Genomic DNA, 19,939 nt, shown 5'->3' on the forward strand with positions numbered 1-19,939 from the left:
TTGTCCTTGACTCAGCTGTGCCCACACCCCCTCCCCAATTCCAGTTCCAGTGCTCACCACCTGCTACCAGGAAGCCTCACCATAAAACTGCAAGTTAACGATGGTTGCATCTGCCAAACTTTCTTGGATGGGCTAGTATAACGAGCTCCCCAGTACAAGGCTATCACGCCTGGGCTCTTTTTCCCCTCCTCTAGTGATGATGTTCACTGTGAAAGCCGCTAATGGGTAGTCAAGTGCAATGGCTTGGGATCTGGGAGAAAATGAGCTCAACAGGGAACCATGAATAAGTTGTTAAAGCTAAGTGGAAGTGAGAAGTGGAGGGAATTTGGAGAGGCAGCTGAGGAAGGCATTGGGGAGAACCGAGGCGACATGGGGTGAATTCAGTGAGAATACAGCTTCAGGAGAGCATTTGTCCAGCAACAGAATTACAGCACCTTTTTGTACCCTGGATTGACTTCAGTGGGCAAAGAAGGGAGGGGTTACAGAAATGCTGGGGGAGCCAATGAACTAGGAGTGTTTTCTGGAAAACTAATTTCCTGTCTCACATGGCTGACAACAGCACCTGCTATACTTTCACAACATTTTGTGTGAAAGCTAAGTTTTATTTGCTATACAAGAAAGGCTGGCCAGTAACTGCCCAGCACCCACAGAAGGTGGAGATTGGGTCAATTTTTATTTAACAGGACTGTGCCTTGCATTGGAAAGCTGAAGGAATAGAGATTCAAGGGTTGTGGCTTTTTTTTTTTTTTTTTTTTGTTTCTTTTCACTTGCAATTTTTGGAACTGTAATTCAGCACTACTGGATTAGGGCATGTTCTATCAAACTAAAAATCATAAGCTTTCCTATGGAGAAAGTCTCAATGTTATAGATGAAAGAGGTCACAGCCGCATTACTGCTATCAAAAATAATTTATTAACTGTGTCTGTGCAAAATACTCTGGTAGGCCCCAAATCCCAGGAGCTTCGCGTTTCAATGCATCCTCTGCTCTCTGCAGTCTTCTCAGCGTACTGTTCGGCTCTCCACCTGTGAATAAAATGGATACCTTGAAAACTTCATCTTTGTGGAGGCTGTTAACAGTACAAGAGAACGCTGGTTCCTGCATCGGTGCCAATCTTACAGTGCTGGGGAGCTGTATAGGAGGCTGTCATCCTCAACTTCTCATTCTCCGAGCTTGTAAATAAAAACATCTTTCCAGTTTCCACTTTAGACCAGGAAATCTGGGGAGAGTTGACAAGCGAGGTTCTGCATCATCAGCATAAAGCATGCTGATGCTGGCTCTCTAACCCTTTCCTTCTTCTTCTCCCAGTCCCCCGGACTCCCAGGTAGGTCCCACACCGCACCTGAGATACAGGTACACCGACGCCTCTCTACCCAAGGTAAGAAACCAGCAACGCACCCCAAATCTTTCTAAATTTTACCTCTCACCATCAGTTGTCATGTGACAGGTGTACCTGTGCTTTCACCTACATTTAAAGGCAATACTTTGTTTTTTAAGATAAGTTGTTCTCAATCCGCTTGTAGATATCTGACAGGTGTAACTGCACAAAGCTCGTCTGCTTCACCAGCATCTGTCTGAGGAACTCGGAGAAAAGGTGGCTGTCCATCGAGCAGCACCCGCCATCAGGCCGGGGAGTGCACAGACGCCCTCCCACGCGCTCAGGCCTTGCTCCCTTGCCCCGCAGCGTTAGTCTGACCCCGCGGGGTCCGTTCGGGAGACGGGCTTACGATCGGTCCGGAGCTGCTTTTGCCACACACTTCCAAGTGGGGGTTTGCTTGGATCATTTATTTCTCTTGTGCACATTAAGAAACCACCATTAGGTGTTGGTGGGAGGCGCCACTCTGCCTGAAGCCCAGCCCGTCCGCCGCGGATCCGCGCACACAGCACCCGCCCGGCCGCCAGAGCTCGCCTGGAGCCACCTCCGGCCCGAGGTCCGCGTCGCCTGGGATCCCCGACGCGGTCTCCTGTTTCACCTTCCCAAGCGTGACCCGGCAGCGGCGCCGGGGTGTGATTTCGATTCCTCTGCGGATTGTGGGGTTCCCTCCGCGGTGGGTCCGACAGCACCCGCCGTGGACTCCCAGTGCGCCCCCGGACCCGGGCTCGCGGCGGCGACGGCGCAGCTCGCTGGAGTTTGACTCTCGGGCGGCGGCGGCGCGGAGCCGCGGGCGGCGGGAGTGAGGCGAGCCCGGCCGCTCGCCCTCCGCGCTGCGCTCGGATTGGTCTCTCCCAGAGAGTGCTGGCCGAGGGTTGGCTGCGGGCCGGCTGAAGAACAGGTGCACCTTGCCGCCCGGGCTCGCGGAGCGCCGCCGAAAAACGCGGCGCGCCGGGCCGGGCGAACGGCGGCGGCGGCGGCCAGGTCGGCCCCCTGTGTCGGAATGCGGCTTTCCGGCGTCCGGCATCCCGCGGCCAGGCGGCTCGGCCCCTGAACGCGGCTCGAGGCCCAGCGGCGGCGCGGGCGGGCGCCCCGGGGATCGGGCCGGGCGCGGCGCCCCGAGGATGCCGGCGCGGCTGGAGCGCATGCAGGCGGCGGGCAGCGACAGCGGCAGCGGCGGCAGCGACAGCAGCAGCAGCAGCAGCAGCATCAGTAGCAGCAGGAGCGGGGCCCCGGCACGCAGGAGGCCGCTTGGCGGGCTGCAGACGCGCCCAGCCGCTCCCTGACCGGCCGGCGGCGCCGGGGGCCCGTCTCGCCCCTCTTCCGCGCTCCTCGCCGCCCCCTCCCCGGCCCGCGTCCCCTCCCCCGCTCCTCTCCTCCCCGCCCGCCGCCCGCCTCTCGGGGGGAGGGGCGTGGGGGCAGGGAGCCGATTTGCATGCGGCCGCCGCGGCCGCTGCCTGCGCCCGAACCCGCCGCCGCCGCCGCCGCCGGAGCCCGCGCCCGCGCCCGGCCCGCGCGGCCCCATGCCTCTGGCGCGGCCCTCGGGGGGGCGAAGGTGAAGACCGGCTCCTAGGATGAGTGAAGGTGCGGCCGCTGCCTCGCCACCTGGAGCCGCTTCGGCAGCCGCCGCCTCGGCCGAGGAGGGCACCGCGGCGGCTGCGGCGGCGGCAGCGGCGGGCGGGGGCCCGGACGGCGGCGGCGAAGGGGCGGCCGAGCCCCCCCGGGAGTTACGCTGTAGCGACTGTATAGTGTGGAACCGGCAGCAGACGTGGCTGTGCGTGGTGCCTCTGTTCATCGGCTTCATCGGCCTGGGGCTCAGCCTCATGCTCCTCAAATGGATCGTGGTGGGCTCCGTCAAGGAATACGTGCCCACCGACCTGGTGGACTCCAAGGGGATGGGCCAGGACCCCTTCTTCCTCTCCAAGCCCAGCTCCTTCCCCAAGGCCATGGAGACCACCACCACGACCACTTCTACTGCGTCCCCCGCCACCCCCTCCGCCGGCGGCGCCGCCTCTTCCAGGACGCCCAACCGGATTAGCACCCGCCTGACGACCATCACGCGGGCGCCGACTCGCTTTCCCGGGCACCGGGTGCCCATCCGGGCCAGCCCGCGCTCCACCACCGCACGGAACACTGCGGCACCCCCGACAGTTCTGTCCACCACAGCCCCCTTCTTCAGTAGCAGCACGCCGGGCTCCCGACCACCGGTGCCAGGAACCCCCAGTACCCAGGCAATGCCCTCCTGGCCCACTGCGGCATACGCTACCTCCTCTTACCTTCATGATTCTACTCCGTCCTGGACCCTGTCTCCCTTTCAGGATGCTGCCACCACCTCTTCCTCCTCCTCGTCTTCCTCCTCTACCACCACCACGCCAGAAACAAGCACCAGCCCCAAATTTCGTAAGTATACACGGGGACTGAACTCTGATTTACTACTGACTTTCCGTTTTGCCCTCCTGCTGTCTTTTCCCTTCCGCCGCCTGTCTTCTAGCATCCTCCACCCCTCACCCCATTCCAGGTTTGGAGCGCTGAATGAGATAGTTAACCTGGCCGCAAGGGAGGAAAAAAGTGTGGGTCTGTTCGGGGTCCCTGTGCAGGCTGGGGGGCAGTAGGAAACGGAGGCAGATTGTAAAGCTCCACCCGGCCTACTTCAGTGGGTCCCAGACGAGAACAGATCTCCTAACTCCCTTCCAAGGGTTAACGCGAGCGCGATCTCTGCTCACTGCAGACCTGCTGGCGAGCTCCCGGATCCGGCTCCTATTGAGAGCTGGGGAGGGAGGGAGGCCTTCCCAAAAGCCCTGAGCCCTTTCCCCGCCGGTAGGAAGGAGTGAAAAAAAAGCACATGCAAATTGACCGATGATAAACCACAAGGGGAAGTTATGTCTGTGTGGGTGTGTGTGCGCGTGTGTGTGTGGGGGGGTGATTTGATGGAAATGTTGATAGAATGAAGCTGTCGACTTATAGCAGCCCTGACCCGGGCAGCGACCAGGAAGGAAGGGTTAATTAGAAACCACTGGGGGAGGTAAGGAAAGGAGGCGATCCATGGCGTAGGGCTAAAGTGATCACCACCCCCCTCCACCACGCCCCCCCCGTCTCCCCCCCCAGCCTGCCCATGGCCCTTCCTGGGTGTAGAGATTGATTCTGTGGTCGCCCAGAGTGAGTTAAGTAGGGGGAAATAGCAAGGGAGCCCTGCCGAGCTACCGCCTCTAGGGTCCTGACGGAGGAGGAGTTTTTTCAGCTGTCAAGCGTTTGCTTTTGTTCCTTTCCCAAAGGTGGGCTGTGAAACCTCATCTCCCTTCCCTCTGTGCCTGAAAAATATAAGGGGAATTGGACAGAGTTCTCTGCACTCCAGGGGGAGAACGTCCAACCCCTTTGAAACAGGTCACTCTGTGAATGTAGCATCATCTTTAGCCTGGGCGCGATTCCTGCCAGCCCTGGCCAGTTTACCCCAAGAGTGATAGCTTCCTATGTATTTGTCTAGGTGGTGTATATTTTCTCTGTATTTTTACAAATGTTTTGTGTGACTAATTGACCTCCCACCCCCTACGCCCCACCTTGCTCTTAAAGGAAATGTTGGGAAGCTTCTCAGTCTGACTATTGATCAGGATATCCGAAACAGTTTGCAACCTGTGAAGGTTATTTAGGACAAACCCCCCGCCTGCCAGTTCAAGTTCTGTGCAAGCCTGTTCTCAAAAAACTGTCTTTACATTGTATTTCTGTTTTGAGCTATAACATCTGGAGAGGAAGAGGGCTCATCATTAACTCTTCAGTAGGATTACCTGGCTTGCTTTCAGTCATCTGACAATTTTTCATTTCTCAGACCTGTGATCTTATTAACCTGGGTGTTATTTAACCCTTGAAACTTTTTTTTAAAAAAAAGGATTTAGTGCGTTTGTGGGTAAGGTCCAAGAGAGAAATTCCTTAATGCCCTGACTCTGGGAGAAAAAAAAAAAAGATAAATTGGGAGTCAGAGAGAAGAGGGGAAGGAGGGAATCTGCCACAAACCAGAATGGCAGTCAAACCGGATAACTTCCTGCTTCCCTCTCCTTTGGCTGAAGCAGTCATTTCTGAGAGCACATTTTCTCAGGAGGTGTTTAGAGGCTTCTCTCAGCAAATCTAGCCTGAGTTTTGTGGAGAATAAAGGATGTGCAGGTGTATGTATGGACATATTCAGTTGTTTGAAAATATATATGTGTCTATCCTGAAGACCTCAGATTTTTTATCATTTGATGCAATTGATACGAATAATGGAGTGTGGGTGTACTTCTCAACTGTATATGTGTGTGTGTGTGTGGGGGGGATATTTCATGTTCTTTCTTAATTGATTTCCTTGTGTTGCATTCCGGAGGTCTTTAAAGAAAAGCCCAAGGTAATTATTTCTACCTCTCCATGCTCCTTTTCTACATTCTGTAGAAGGGAATGGCAGCCTGTTTAATAAGTAATGATTATTGACAAGGCTCTCAGCCCCAAGGAAAAGGGGTGCGGGGAGAATCTGTAAATGGTGTCAGTGTTCACTTAGACATATAAGCAGCATATGTTTTATGTGTATCTGAGATCCAGCTCTTGCTATTTTTTAAACCTTCAACAAGGAGTTGAATTAAGGGATAAAACACAAGTATGCAAATCCAATAGAAACTGACCTGGTTTGCATATATCAACAAGGGAAATTTTAATGAAAGAAAGATTATGCAGTTTCCGTAAAAGATGCATTTAAATAGTGAGGTTTATATGGTAATTTAGAGAAAAGGATAGTTTTGTGTGTGTGTGTGTGTGTGTGTGTGTGTCCAAGATTGCAAGATGATTAACAAAAGGATATAAGGATTTCATTTGAGGGATTATTAGCACTGCTACTGTGGGCTGAAGAACGGCCTGAATGTCTTGCATTTTATTTTTCACTTGTTTTGATTATGTTACTAAAGTTCCCAGGAGAGAAATTCCCCCTTTTCCTAGTTCCTACTGTCAGACTTAAGTATATTTTTTTTTCTTCTTTTTCTCTTTCTTTTTTCTTTTTCTTTTTCTTCTTCTTTCTTTTTCTTCTTCTTTCTTCTTCTTTTTTAATGAAAGTCATGAATTATGTTGTAGCACCTGAGGACAGCTAAGGATGAGGCTCTGTTTCTTCAAGACTAAGTCACTGATTCCTTAATGGCTAGGGTCTTTGCTCTTGAACATCTCAGGGCTTACAGAATAAATGTCTTTGTGTTTGTCTTAGGTCAGTCAGAAGGATCTTGTCTGTAGAGGCAGCACAGCTCTTTGGAGGGAAAGGGGCTGGTTCACTCTTGAATAAACACACTTACTGATGGGTAGTAGGCAAAACAAAAGCTATTTTTGTTATGCGGGAGGCTCACTTTAGAAGACTCTTAATTTTCTGTTGGATTAAAGACAAAGAAAGATTGAATTTAAAAGCAGAAGGAGGGGAAGGGCTTGAGGTTGACTATTCTCTTGTCCTCTTCCAAGCTTTAGACCCTGAGCTGGACCAAAACTTTCTTCTACATTACTGCCTTCTCTTGGGTTCCCAGTTAGCTGCCCAAGACTTGCTTTAGCTTCAGATATTTTTTTTAGAAGCAAATATCTTAAACTTATTGCCACCAGATTATTTCGCCAAAGACCTCTTCAAAGCATCTTGCCTCTGAGAAGGTAGATTAGTTCACAAATTTTTCAAGACAAATGAAGATTTACTATAGACAGAGGAACAGTGATTTTGACCAGTTTACAAAGAGCCTTTTACAGCACAATGAATTGTGTTTTCAGACTTGAAATTTATATGTAGAGTGTTGACAGTGCCAGTCTGGATTGTTACTTTACTCAGCCAGAAGCCCTGTTTTAACAGTTCAGAGTTCAGAGTTATTGGCTAAATTCAGAAACTGAAGACAAGAGAAAGAGCTACTTTTAATTGGTTAGTGTTAGGGCCCTATTTGGAAAGTATATATTTAATTACAATAAGTAAGACCACAGATCTCAAATAGTGTATTTAGTGAAGAGGTAGATGTAGAATGTATCACTGATGTATAAACATGGTATGGGGGTGATTTTATTATAGCCAAGTCTATTTCATTGAAACTTGACCTAGTCATACCTGTTGTAATTTTGAAGACAGCCTTTGATAACACTGAGTATTTTCTTTTCTTTATTTAAATTTTTTTAAAATTCAATTAATTAACAGTGTATTATTAGTTTCAGAGGTAGAGTTCAGTGATTCATCAGTTGCACATAACACCCAGTGCTCATTATATCACGTGCCCTCCTTAATGCCCATCACCCAGTTACCCCATCCCCCCACCCAACACTGAGTATTTTCCTGTACTCTTTTCAAAAGATTCCAGTCTTTCAGTAAGAGTACTCTTAGTTGTTTTATTGCAGCCTTAAAAATAATTTGTTTAAATAAAATTACTTCTATGTATTGTCCTCTATTTACATGAATCCAAGCCTTCAAAGGAATTCTAGCAAAGCAGGTCCCAACCCCACCAAAGTGGAGAGGTCAGTATTTCTTATGAAATTTAGTTGAGAGCTTTTTGATGAGCACATGTTACAACCTGAGTATGTTTTGATTTCCTTGGCCTTAATACAGGATTATGAAATTTTTCCGCTTTAATCAATTATACTGTGTGTTTTGCTATTTAGACACATTGTACTTCATCACACACACACACACACACACACACACACACACACACACACACACACACACACACACACACACACACACACACACCCCAAAGGGCACGGGCAGGTGTGGGCAAGGCTCTTTCTAGAGCCATTTTTAGTTTGGTCTTGGTGCATGAAGACAGTGTGGTTTAAGCCTTCCTCCTCTGTTCCCCATGACTGCTAAGGGATTGGTAATACTGTTGCTAATTGAGATGACCTTTTGCAGGGTTGATTTGTGAATCCATCCACCTATTGTATTTGTGCTGTATTTTCTGGATAGCCTTTTTTAACACAGTGTTGATCCATAAACCAGTTAGAAAGGGGAAAAAACAAACAAACAAACCCAACAAACAGACACTAGAAGCTGGTTTGTAGCAACTTCTGTCTGTTACTTTTCCAAGTCCAGATTGGGCCATGAGCAAGAGTGCGGGTGCAGGGTGACTCAGTTCTGTCTTGGGAGGTCTGGTGTGCAGAAGAGCAAGTTCTCTCTTCCCTTGGGGATGCTTCCCCAGCTCTTCCTCCTGTCCAAAGCGTGATGGGAAGAAGTCAGATTTTCAGCTTGCTTCTTTTGTAGAAATTCTTTCCTCATAACCTCTCATATCTAGTGCCAAGCATATCTCGATATTCTATCTGGGATGTTGAAAATGGAACATGAAATTTGGCCCTGAAATATATAAGAGCAAGGAAAGAGCCATAAATCTAAGTCTGTAAAAGGCATTTGAATTACTTGTGAATAGAACTGAATTTCATTTTTTTCCCCTTTGAATCTGTTTTTATCCTCAGACTTTTGTGTTGGGCGAAGCAGAGCTGTACTGGGTTGACAAATACCACTGAGACATTTTGGAGATCCTAGATGTTTTTCTTGTCCACACCCAGGAAAGTGTTTCCTCCAGAACCATATACATATTGAAAGGGGTGGGGGGATCAGACTCAGTTTAAAACTTTCTAATATCAGGATGAAAACATACCTAAAGGCGCGCCTGGGTGGCTCAGTCGTTAAGCGTCTGCCTTGGGCTCAGGTCATGATCCCAGGGTCCTGGGATTGAGCGCTGCATTGCATCTGGCTCCCTACTCGGTGGGGAGCCTGCTTCTCCCTCTCCCACTCCTCCTGCTGGTGTTCCTGCTCTTGTGATCTCTCTCTCTCTCTGTGTCAAATAAATAATAAAACCTTAAAAAAAAGAAAAAATGTACCTAAATAGGTGTTTTCCATTCGTGCAATTATTAATGGGAGTTGTACGATAGATGCTTCGTTTGATTTTCCATCTTTACCACTGTTTCATTGGGACTTCTTGTATTCCTGTTGAATAATGGCTCGTTTGAAGGTTCTTTGTAGAGTTTTGGTTTTTTTTTTTTAGCCCTTTATTTCTTATAGTGTAAGCAGTAGTCTTTCACATTTTTCCTAGATAGTCTTAACATCGCCATGTCATTTCAAGTTGTTATAAAAGTCAACCCTTTTGGTAAGACAATGTTAGACTACGTTGATGTAGAAATTTGAGGAAAAAAATTCTACCCATTTATGCAATTGAGTTATTACACTGTCTCGGGTACTTTATTTTTTAAATTAAAAAATTTTTAAGGATTCCAAAAACTTGGCCAAAGCCTAATGGCCCCTTATTGTCCCACGTAGATTGGCATACAAATCACACAAAATTTTGACAGCATTTGTTGTGTGATTCCACAAAATAGTAGTTCAACTGAATATAAGCTATTATGTCTTTTCATATAGTTGTGTTGTCTTCATAATATATGTCATGTTTCAATATTTTAATTCATTTTAATGAATATTTATTAAACATCAATTTGGGGCATTGCAATGCTGGTAGTTAACTGGTTAATTTAAGAAGTCTATAAAGGTAATAGTTTACAAAGCAGACAATTAAAATAAAGCTTTCTCCTATATTTTGATATAGGGCCAAGGCTTTTTCTTGAGTGTGTGTTTATAAGTTTGAGCTTAGCATGTTTTTCTTTTTCTTCCTTTTCTTTTCTTTTTTCGTAAGCCATACCTCTAATCCCCTCTTTCTTCTTTAAAGACACTGGTGAAGGGGGCACCTGGGTGGCTCAGTCGTTAAGTGTCTGCCTTTGGCTCAGGTCATGATCCCAGGACCCTGCCATGGAGCCCCACATCAGGCTCCCTGCTCAGCGGGAAGCCTGCTTCTCCCTCTCCCACTCCCCCTGCTTGTGTTCCCTCTCTTGCTGTGTCTCTCTCTGTCAAATAAATAAATAAATAAAATCTTTAAAAAAAAAAAAAGACACTAGTGAAGGAATCTGAACGAGACTCTTTATAGATGCTATACCATGTCCCCTACCCCGCTATCTTTTATAGTTTTCTTGCACATATAATTCAAAGTAATTTTATTCTTTTTATTTTTTGTCACCATTTGGAGTTTCTTCAAAGCATTCACCTATGTTTTAATAGAAACTACAATTATCTTTCATTTCCACAATCATGTATCAGTGGCTTACATCAAATTTAACTAAATTACATAATTACAGTAAGAGCAACTGACATAAACAGGATGGTTACCCTGGCTGAGTGTTGGTAAGCATACAACTCAAAAGTTGGTCCCAGTGGTGTGGGTGCTTCTTTGAGCTTGGCCTGGTGCTGTGAACTTGTCACTATCCCCGGCCTAATGGTGTTCATCACACTGGAGGGGTGGTGACAGTCAGCTGGCTTAGTGGAGCCAGGTTAAGAAAGTGCCTCCTTTAGTCATCAGTCATGACTACTTTTTGGGATTTTTGTGGGAGGCTGATGGAGATTTGCATTAAAAACAAAAAAAAACCCCAAAACCTGTCGCCTTAAATCCTGTGATAACTGTGCAACCTCAAAGAACCATTTTAATCTCTCTGAACTTTAATGTCCTCCTCTGGGATAATGAGGGTCATGATAATTACCTGCCTTGTATACCATTCGTTCAAGGGCTTGTAAGCTGCAAAAAAATTTCCTGCTTTTATGTCAAGAGAAATGGGAAGTGGATAGACTAGGTCTTTTCCTCCAAGAGCACATCAGGCTGTTGAATTCAGTTGAAGTATTGGAGCTGGTTTGCTACCTAGCTTGAGGGATCTTTTATCACAATGAGAGATTCTTGTTTTTGTATTCCCTTGGGTCTTTCCCGTGCTCCTCTCGAATACACGGGCACACACAGTCGAATATGGTGTGGAAATCTACCTCAAATCATGTTGGAAATTTAGTCTGCTCCACAAACTGGAGCCCACCATTTCTCATCCTTGGCTTGGTACACATTTTTTTAAGCTTATCTTGGACATACGTTTTTCAAAGAGAGGAACCGAAGTTTTCTGGGGAAAAATGAGTGAGATTGTTGAATGATCTGGAAACCTGAAATCTACAGAAATCTTCAGATTCTTGATGAAAGAAAAAAAAAATGCCCTATGCCTTGCTTTCGTTCCATTCCCACACTGTCTTATTGTCATTGCATCTTGGGAGTTTGGAGAGAACATTAGTAAAAACAGGCAGTCTCTGCATTGTATGCTAGTCCCCTCTTTATTTAGAAGTTACTGTGATTTAGGTCCCAAAGGATTGATACGTGGCTTGTATCCATCAAAGAGCTCTTTTAGATGGATACCTTTGCACTTTGGGGAACTTTTCCTATTAGCAGTTTGAAAACATCATGGCCTGTGTTTGTTGGAAATTTAATCCTGATTTATATTTCAAAGTATTACTTTTTTGTTAATAAGCCTTTAGTTTTCAAGACAGATTGGTGATTGTACATAAATCATAGACTGCCATTCCCTGGCATAAAAAGAGACGAGTCAGAAACAAGCCTGCAAACTGAATTGAGATTAAAATTTAATAATGGAAATTTAGCAGCTTCCAATGATAACATTTTTCTCTTTGAGGCCTTTTCTTAGAAGTGGTAGTGTGTGTCATGGCTGCAATGTAGGCTATAAGAACATTAGGAAAAAAAAGATCATCTGGATCTATGCAACTATTTTAGCATAAGTACATTATAGCCAGGATTATGAGAATATAATTTTTATGTTGAATATTTGATAGGAATTCCTAAACATAGAGCCTGTCTCATAAGAGACCCTTCCCGTGATGACATGTGATACTAGTCATGATCTTCCTGAGAATTGCCAGAGAGTTAGAACTTTACCAAGAGAAAAATCACACTCTCATCATCATTTTGGGATCAGAGTCTGTTGATGTCTGTGCCACGAATGTTACTTTTAGAAATGTGGAAGAGTTCTTCACAGAATCTCAGTCTTGGAATGGGTTTGAGAATTTAGACAGTAACAGTGAGAGCTGCTGTTTGTGGGGTTTTGCCGCGTGCCAGGAGGGCCAGCACTTTATGTATTTATTTATTGCCTTATTGGTTGATTAAAACAAGGACTCAAAGACCATCATCTAGGCCAGTAGTCCGGGTACGATGATCTCAATCATGCAGCTAATCTAAGCCTGGCTTAGAGTGGTTCTGTAATTTGCCAAGGACATGCTAAGTGTCATAGCTTGAAGAATCATGAAGGTTGAAAGATCATTTTCCAGGTAATCTCTCCCCACCCCAGATACTAACCCATTGGTAAGAGTGTGGCCTTATCTGTTGTACATGGCCTCTTTCAATCCCTTTAGCTCAGGGACAGTGGCATTTGCCATCATAAACTCCATAAATGGCACATCTGCCCTGTACCTGTTTTATGCTATGGTAAAGGGAGCCTTTTAAACCAGAGAATTTGTCCTGGTTTTCAGTCCAAGGAGAAATTTAGGTGATGTTTCAACAAAGGATAAAGACTGTGTTCTTTAAACTCGTATTCCTTGATCTGCTAATTCTATTTTCAACTGTGGCTGCTTGTAGGTGTACCAATGTAGAGAACCAGTAGACCAATGACAGAGAACAGTTACATTCTTTATTTTTCTGCTCCCTAAGATCCAGCCAGAATTGTCTTCTTTGTCCGTTCCAAACTTGCTTTTGATTACAGTAGTTACTGCATCATATGCTGAGACTGACCAATGGAAATGTATCAGGGAACATTTGGAACCATAGCCTTGGAGTCCTACAGAAACAACAATACCAACCCCATCAAATAAATTTTGGGTGTTGCACCATATGCAGTGTCTCCTGCAGGGCATCTGAATTCCCTCTTGGAACCATACTACAAGGTCCCCACCACTGACTAGCCAACAGTCCTAAGAAGACTAACATTCATGAGGTCTTGATAGTCAGCCAGGAATACCCCACATTGGTCTCAGTCAATTGCTTACTTCTTTGACATTTCTGTCTAGCAAGGGTCCCTAAGGGGGAAAAAAAAATTCTGTTGGTTAAAGTGAAAGATGATTGGGATTTCTACTTCTGCAAACCTATGAACAGAAAATGGGAATCAGTCAAATGCCAAGATTGAGTTATTACAGTCTTTGAATAGCCATGCAGAAGGATAGGAGCACTGTAATATCAGGAAGCCTGTCTCATCAGAATCTCCATAAGACTGTGAATGAATCACACAGACTAAGAATGAAAGCTGTACTCATCAAGAAGAGGGGAAGTGAGATTGCTTACCCAAATTTATTGTTTAACATAAGTTTTTGTTGGCATGATGGTAAGATTTAGACTCCAGGAATAAAAAGTGATCATGGAGTGCGGAAGTGTTTATATTAAACACTATCTTGACCCTAATTCTAATTAACTGACTTTTTAGTATGGTGCTCTATTTCTGGATTAAAAAACTGACAAATGTTCCCGCCCCAAGTGGGGACCGGGGTCGGTGCGGAGAGCCCCTCCTCCTGGGAAATGGGGCATAGCTGTAAAGGGGGCAGCCCCCCTCGCTCATCACTCAGTGCATTTTCATGGGGAACCTGGTGCTAAACCATTTGTAGACAACCTGCTTCTGGGTCAGGGTTTCTCAGATAGCAGAGAACTTGAAAGTTAGCCCTCGACACAAGGGTTTGTAAAAGATCAAAACAATAAAACAAAACTAAAACAAATTCAAAAATTAAGAAGATAAAAAACTGACAAATGCCCTTTTGTGCTGAATAGCTCCGGTTGGTATAGGGCTTCAACCTTCACCAAATGAGAGGTGTGCTTACCAAGTATTAGTTGTATCTAAATCTATTTATGCCTGTTGTTCTTACTGTAATTAGGTAATATATTCAAATAGGATGCAAACCAATGAATTAATTGTGGTTTCTATTAGAACTAAATTGATTACTTTGGATATACTCTATAAAGATAAATCACTTGAAAAAGATCCTTGTTGAAGAAGTTGTGGGCAAGTTTAAGGGGGAGTGTATTTATATATCCATAAGAAATCTGCCCTTGGATTGTTTTACTTGTGGCCTTAAGTTCTTATTCCACAATAAATAAACTGAAACTGAAACATTGCAGAATATATAGGTGTGGTTTTCACAAGAGAGGCAGGAAATTTAGTCAGTGAAAAGCCTTGAATTCTACAGCCAAATAGTTGGCAGGTGAATGTGCATTTATATGCCTTAGGTTAAAATGAAGTAAATAAAATAAATTTTACTTTGCCCATGTGATAGATTTACAAAACCACTATATTGTGTGTTTAATAATTTTAAGTATACTGGAAAGTGTTTAGTATATAATTATCTAAAACTTTGGGAAGAAAATTATATAAAGTGCCAATTACATTAAGCTGTACAGATTAAGAGATGGATTTAATATATATAGTAACTATATTCAAAGGAAGTATACCAAATTGTTAATGGTGGTGATTTCTGGATTGTGGAATGGGAATACTGTTTATTGTATTTTGCTGTATTTTCGGTTTTATTTAATGGTCACAATTATCTCTCTAGTTAGAGAGAAACAAAAGTTTAATAAACAAAATGTTTAATTAAATTTTATTTAATTAAACAAAAGTTTAATAACTTTTGAAAAAGCAGAGACGGAGAATACACTCCATAAATCAGTTTAGTTATTAGTCTTGGGTCTGTGAAAGTTTTTTTTTGGTTTTTTTTTTTTTTTTTTTTTCAGTCCAAGCATTTGTATCTTGATTGGTGGTGTCAGCATTACAGTGTTGGCTGAGTTGGGCTCCTGCTGTGAAATGCAGATGTGTAGAAATATAAATGCATTTCATTTGCTAATGGGAAATAATACCTTATTGAAGGCAGAGTGTCTTATCCGGGGCCTTTGATCATTAACCTTGACCTTATAAGGATAAAGAAGATGGAAGTTTAATGAGTTACTTAATGGCTCTTCAGTCTGCAGATGTTGGGCAGTCTTTAGTAGTGTTGCTTGGGATTGGAGTCAAACAGTTGTGTGTATGATAACCAATTATCTGGTCTTTTTTAAGGATCCCATGACAGCAGAATGCAAAGGCTAGTTTGAAGTGAGGGGTCCTAGAAGGGAAGGCTGAGGTCAGATGAGAACAGGTGGGATGACCAGTTCAAGATTCCGTAAGCCTCTCATAGAATTACCAGATATTAATTCTCATACTAAAGGTAGGTGGTTGGACTACAGATAGATAAATTCCATAGGCCAGTGGAAAGTAGTGACTTGTAGAGAACATAGTTCTTTGGTGACGAACTGTGTTCACAGTCTTTTAGGATAGCTCACAAATACATTGCTGAGCAGAAAGAGTCAGAACGAAAGTATGATTCTGCTTATATAATATTGAATGTTAGAGGTCGAGGTAGTGATTATCTTTGGGGAAGCGGCAGGTAGTAAATGGAGAGACCCATGATATGAGGCTTTAAGATATTGATAATTTTCTGCTTCTTGATCTGGGTGCTCATTACATGGGTGAGTTCTGTTGGTCAAAATTCATCAAGCTCAATACAAACATAAAAATATAAAAGAAATGTTTCAGAGCATTCCTTTGGCCTTCACTTCCTGCTACCAGGGAGGTGGCCTGAATTTCTGGATTTTTCCACTTACAGACAACTGGATCATAATGCTGAGTGTTTGTTGTTTATGCCCCGCCGTCTAACCAGGTGCAAAGAGGGTCTTCCTGGCTTCAACAGCTTCCTTTTGTTCTCAGGATTCTGGCTTAGTGAGACTCCATGCAAGATACCCACGCTCCTTTTCAATTTAAGCCTTTCTGAGTGGGTACTTGTGTTTATATTACATAAAATTTGCTTTCCCCCATATCAGGAGTGTTTCTGTTGCAGCATGAGCCATTACACTTTTCACACATCTTCCGCCTGTAAAAGCATACCTGTGTCCTAATAGTGATTTTATCACACTTCTGCAGCATTTGAGTGCACAGTCCACGAGAAAGAAAATTCATCATCTGCATTTATGGTTTTGTTGAGAAGACCAGAATGTATGTATCAGAGAATGATTAAGCGCCGAAGTGTGTGATTCCAACTGAAAAGTATATGAGGCCATTTCAGAAAGCAGTGATTAGAGCAGACATAGGTGATTTCAGGGGAGAATTTGTTTAGGCAGAGAAATGGACAACTGAGGCCATGGGAGAGAAGGGGTGTTAGCAAAGGTAGAAGTGTGCTTGCACACCCTTGCTTGGGAACCGGTGAAGGGTCTGGCCTGGTGGGCAGAGAGGGTCTGGCCTGGAATTAATGAGGCAACCTCCTCTTTTCCTCAGGACAAGGCATGATTAAGGAGGGAAGGCTTGGGAGGACATGGCTAGGCTTCTGTGGGAGACAACAGTCAGGGTTGGTGCAAGCAATTGGCAAAATATCTGGTATTTTCAGAAGATGCAAGGTCTCCAGGATGACTTGGAGGGAGGAACAAGCAGGAGATTCTAAAGATTCTCCAAGGCTAATTTGTCCCAAAGCGTTTAAAGATATGGTCTGTGATTTGTGCTGAATATATTTAAGTATTGACTTCATTCCAGTGCCTCTTCAAAATGCTGCAAGAAGCAAAAGAATTGGTATGTTTAAATATGTTTAGTTTTTTGCATAGTCACATCAACACAGCCCTAGATTTAACCCAAAATAGTAGCTTTCGAATACCTAAAAATCTGCAAGAAGAGATACAAGGAGAATAACCAGCAGAAAGTTTTGGTTTTGGTTAAATGAATCAGTGACTGCCTTTAGAATTTTCAGAGGCGGAAGCTACTTTTGAATTGATCGCCGCATCACCCTTCTGGTTCCATCGAGGTCCTCTTTCCAGAAGCTACTCAGCACCTTTCGGGATCGAATGCTGACATCGCATGCATGGCGTTCAAAAGGCAGTGGCTCTGTTGTTTCCCTGCCTGCGCTCATGACATGGTGAGGAAAGAGAGAGGAGAGACCTTGCTGCTTTGGGAACCAGGAGGATGGTTCTGTGTCAGATGAGGCTCTCCCCCAGCCTGCCAGCGAGCTCTTCTTGTACACAGGAGCGACATCCCTTCTTTCACATATCCACAGCCAAAATTACTGAGTCGCCCACTTTGTTCACCATAAAGAGGCTTCAGATTAGAATCACATTCATCACTCTTGCCAGTTTACTTGGTTGCTCATTGTTACCAGATAGAGGGGCTATAACACCATGCAAGCGTGAATGTTAAATTAGAATTAATAGCCAACGGCGTGTCTCCTCCTCTATTTTTCACTGATCAGATAATTTTCACCAATGTCAACCTTTATAATAAGTCAGCTGACACATACTAGTGTTATTTACTTGGAATACTTTCAGTTTATCTATTCTTTTTTTTTTTTTTTTTTTGACTGAGATAAAGGTGCCGTTTGCAGTTATTTGCTTGGGTCTTTGTGTATTTGATCAGAAGATATTTTTGAAAGGAAGGCAGCAATGCTGTAGATGGGATCTTAACAAAGTCAGCATCAAATCTGTGTTTCCCCTTCACTTGTTGTTGTAAGCTTCTGAGTGACCTTCCGTGGGAGCACACTGGTGCTCATCTTTCATCATGAGCGGCTCTGAGTAATTTATGGTAAATAATGAAATGCTCTTTCTTACAATGTATGCAAATGGCTGAGTGTTGTAAAAGTCTAAAGAGCTCTATTACTTCTAAATGACTAGATAACACAAAAATGTTAACCCCAAGGAAAGAGGTCCCGTTGAGCATGCTGCTTGCGAAGCACCATCTTTCTGCCTGATGCCTTCTGATTGGCTTTCTGCACCTGAACTCTGCAGGGGCCCGCTGGTGTCTGAATGGTTACCTTCCAGAATGACGAGGAAAAGCTCATGCCTTGCAGGCCGTTGGAAGGACCAGGAGCAGTAGTGGTTCATTTATTTGGCCTGGGGGGAAGGGAGAAACTTGCAAATTTATTTGAAACCCTTAATGAATTTTTTACAATGCTGTTACTGAGGGTAAGGCCCTCGTGTTACAAGCATGCGGTGACAAATCTTGTTTGAGCACTGACGTTGAACAGAATAAGTTTTATCAGAACAAAGGTTTATAGAGGCCTGACACGTTTTCCAAATTAACTCTTGCCATGATATTCACATTCTCTTTCTCTTATCCACATATACAACAATACATATCAAACATAGATGTAATTTGCCACTCTCAGCTCCCTTGTACTCCACAATGTATTAGTACAAGTGCTAAATGTTGGTCACAGTGAATATGTATATTCTCATTCTGGGTGCCATAAAGCAGCTACCTATGTGAGTGTTAGGGTTTGAAGACCTTAATGGCCAGGTACAGAAAGTCTTTATGTACTATACTCCCACTGTGAAAATTGAATTAAATTGCCAGTCAGTGAACTCTTTATCCTGACAGGAGAGCCTCTTTGTGAGCAAACCATAGAGAAGGGTGATTTTTGGCCACCAATACTTTCAAGCTCAAACCCTTTGCTGAAATTTGCCACTGAATTGTCTCACATTTCCCAGACATGCTTACTTTGCCAAATGAAATCATCTGTTTCCTCGACTAGAACTGCTTTCTTTCCTCCAGATAGCAGCTACAAGGTATGAAAATGAATTGCATAAAAATAAATTACACATGCTGCATTTTGGGAAGAGTACCCTTAGCTAATCCATCCATTTCTTTTCACTGCTGTGCTGGGAAGTCCACTCTAATCTTCAGTTATCAGTTATATGCAATCGTTTGAACCTTTGGATCTTCCCCAAATAGAGATGCTCTTGTGCCAGGAAAATTAGGCTGTTTGGATGTTCGAGAATATTTTTGCTTTCGGTGAAGAAGGGTTGTTTCCATGTGCCATGGGGGAGACAGATTCAAGGAAGTACAGCTATTCCCAGAAACTGACTTGAAAAATGGACTGTGTGGCTCAGCTCCCAGATCATTTACCACCTACCATCTACCTAAGGTTTGGTATGGGCACCAGTGTGGTATTGACAATACAGCCCACTTCAGGTGTCTGAGTAGCGACTCCCAATCTGGATATTATCCAGGCTTTTTTATCTCTGTACGCCTAGCCTACCACTTCGTCTCTCAGACTGCTGTTTTGTGAACTGTGAGCAAAAGAATCCGATGAACAGGAGGTGATCTCTACGGAGACAGGGAGAGGCGGGAGAGTCTTACCTCAGGGAAGTTTATGTTCCTTTGCTTAATCTTGTTAATTGTTACATTTGTTTTTTTCCTGTGCTTCCAAGGAAAATTGGAAGTAGGATAATTAGAAGATTGGTTTTAAAAGGGAGAAAAGCAGTTAAGGCCCAGTGCGGAGACCAGGGACCTTGTTTGGGGACGTAGGCCCAGTTCTGACACTCAGTTGAGACCTCAGGGTGGACTATTCACTTAATCTCTGAAATTGTGTTTTTTTTCTGTAGGTAAGGCTGTTGGACAAGACATTCCCTGAGGCCGAGTTCTTAATTTGAGATTAAAATCTTAGTGGAATTTCTGAATTACTAATTCTGGTGGCTCTCTCCCCCTCCCCTTTCCTCTCTTTCTCTGTTTATCACCCCCCCACCTCTGACCCTGTCTTATTTCAGTAGTATACTTGTGGTGGTATATTTTGCATTTCAGCATTTACTAATACCAGTGTTTTAGTGTGCTCTATAGGTGGGACACGGTTATGTCCTTACATCTGGTGAACTCTGCTTGTTTACAACTTTAAAAAAGAGAATTTCTTATCTGTCCCCCGAGAGGTC

At 44.3% G+C, this 19,939-nt stretch overlaps 2 protein-coding genes across 11 annotated transcripts in view; one reads left to right on the forward strand and one right to left on the reverse strand.

The window, feature by feature from the left end:
• Window positions 1–952: 952 nt before the first annotated feature.
• LOC113920473 (translation initiation factor IF-2-like) lies at window positions 953–2,895 on the reverse strand. The gene is made up of 3 exons (XM_027590696.1): window positions 2,806–2,895; window positions 1,452–2,620; window positions 953–1,023 (listed from the first exon to the last, which is right to left on the reverse strand). The coding sequence occupies exons 1-2, from the start codon at window positions 2,893–2,895 to the stop codon at window positions 1,685–1,687; spliced, it is 1,026 nt and encodes a 341-aa protein (XP_027446497.1). The 3' UTR covers window positions 953–1,023; window positions 1,452–1,684.
• Window positions 2,896–2,944: 49 nt separating this feature from the next.
• The window catches only part of NRG3 (neuregulin 3), a 1,141,239-nt gene continuing 1,124,244 nt past the window's right edge, over window positions 2,945–19,939 (forward strand). For all 10 annotated transcript variants that reach the window (XM_035724305.1, XM_035724300.1, XM_035724303.1 and 7 more), the window contains exon 1: window positions 2,945–3,770. In XM_035724305.1, the coding sequence (XP_035580198.1) occupies window positions 2,945–3,770 (826 nt within the window). The remainder of the gene's footprint in view (window positions 3,771–19,939) is intronic.

The sequence above is a fragment of the Zalophus californianus genome, chromosome 15 (assembly GCF_009762305.2).
Source record: "Zalophus californianus isolate mZalCal1 chromosome 15, mZalCal1.pri.v2, whole genome shotgun sequence".
Lineage (NCBI taxonomy): Eukaryota > Metazoa > Chordata > Mammalia > Carnivora > Otariidae > Zalophus > Zalophus californianus.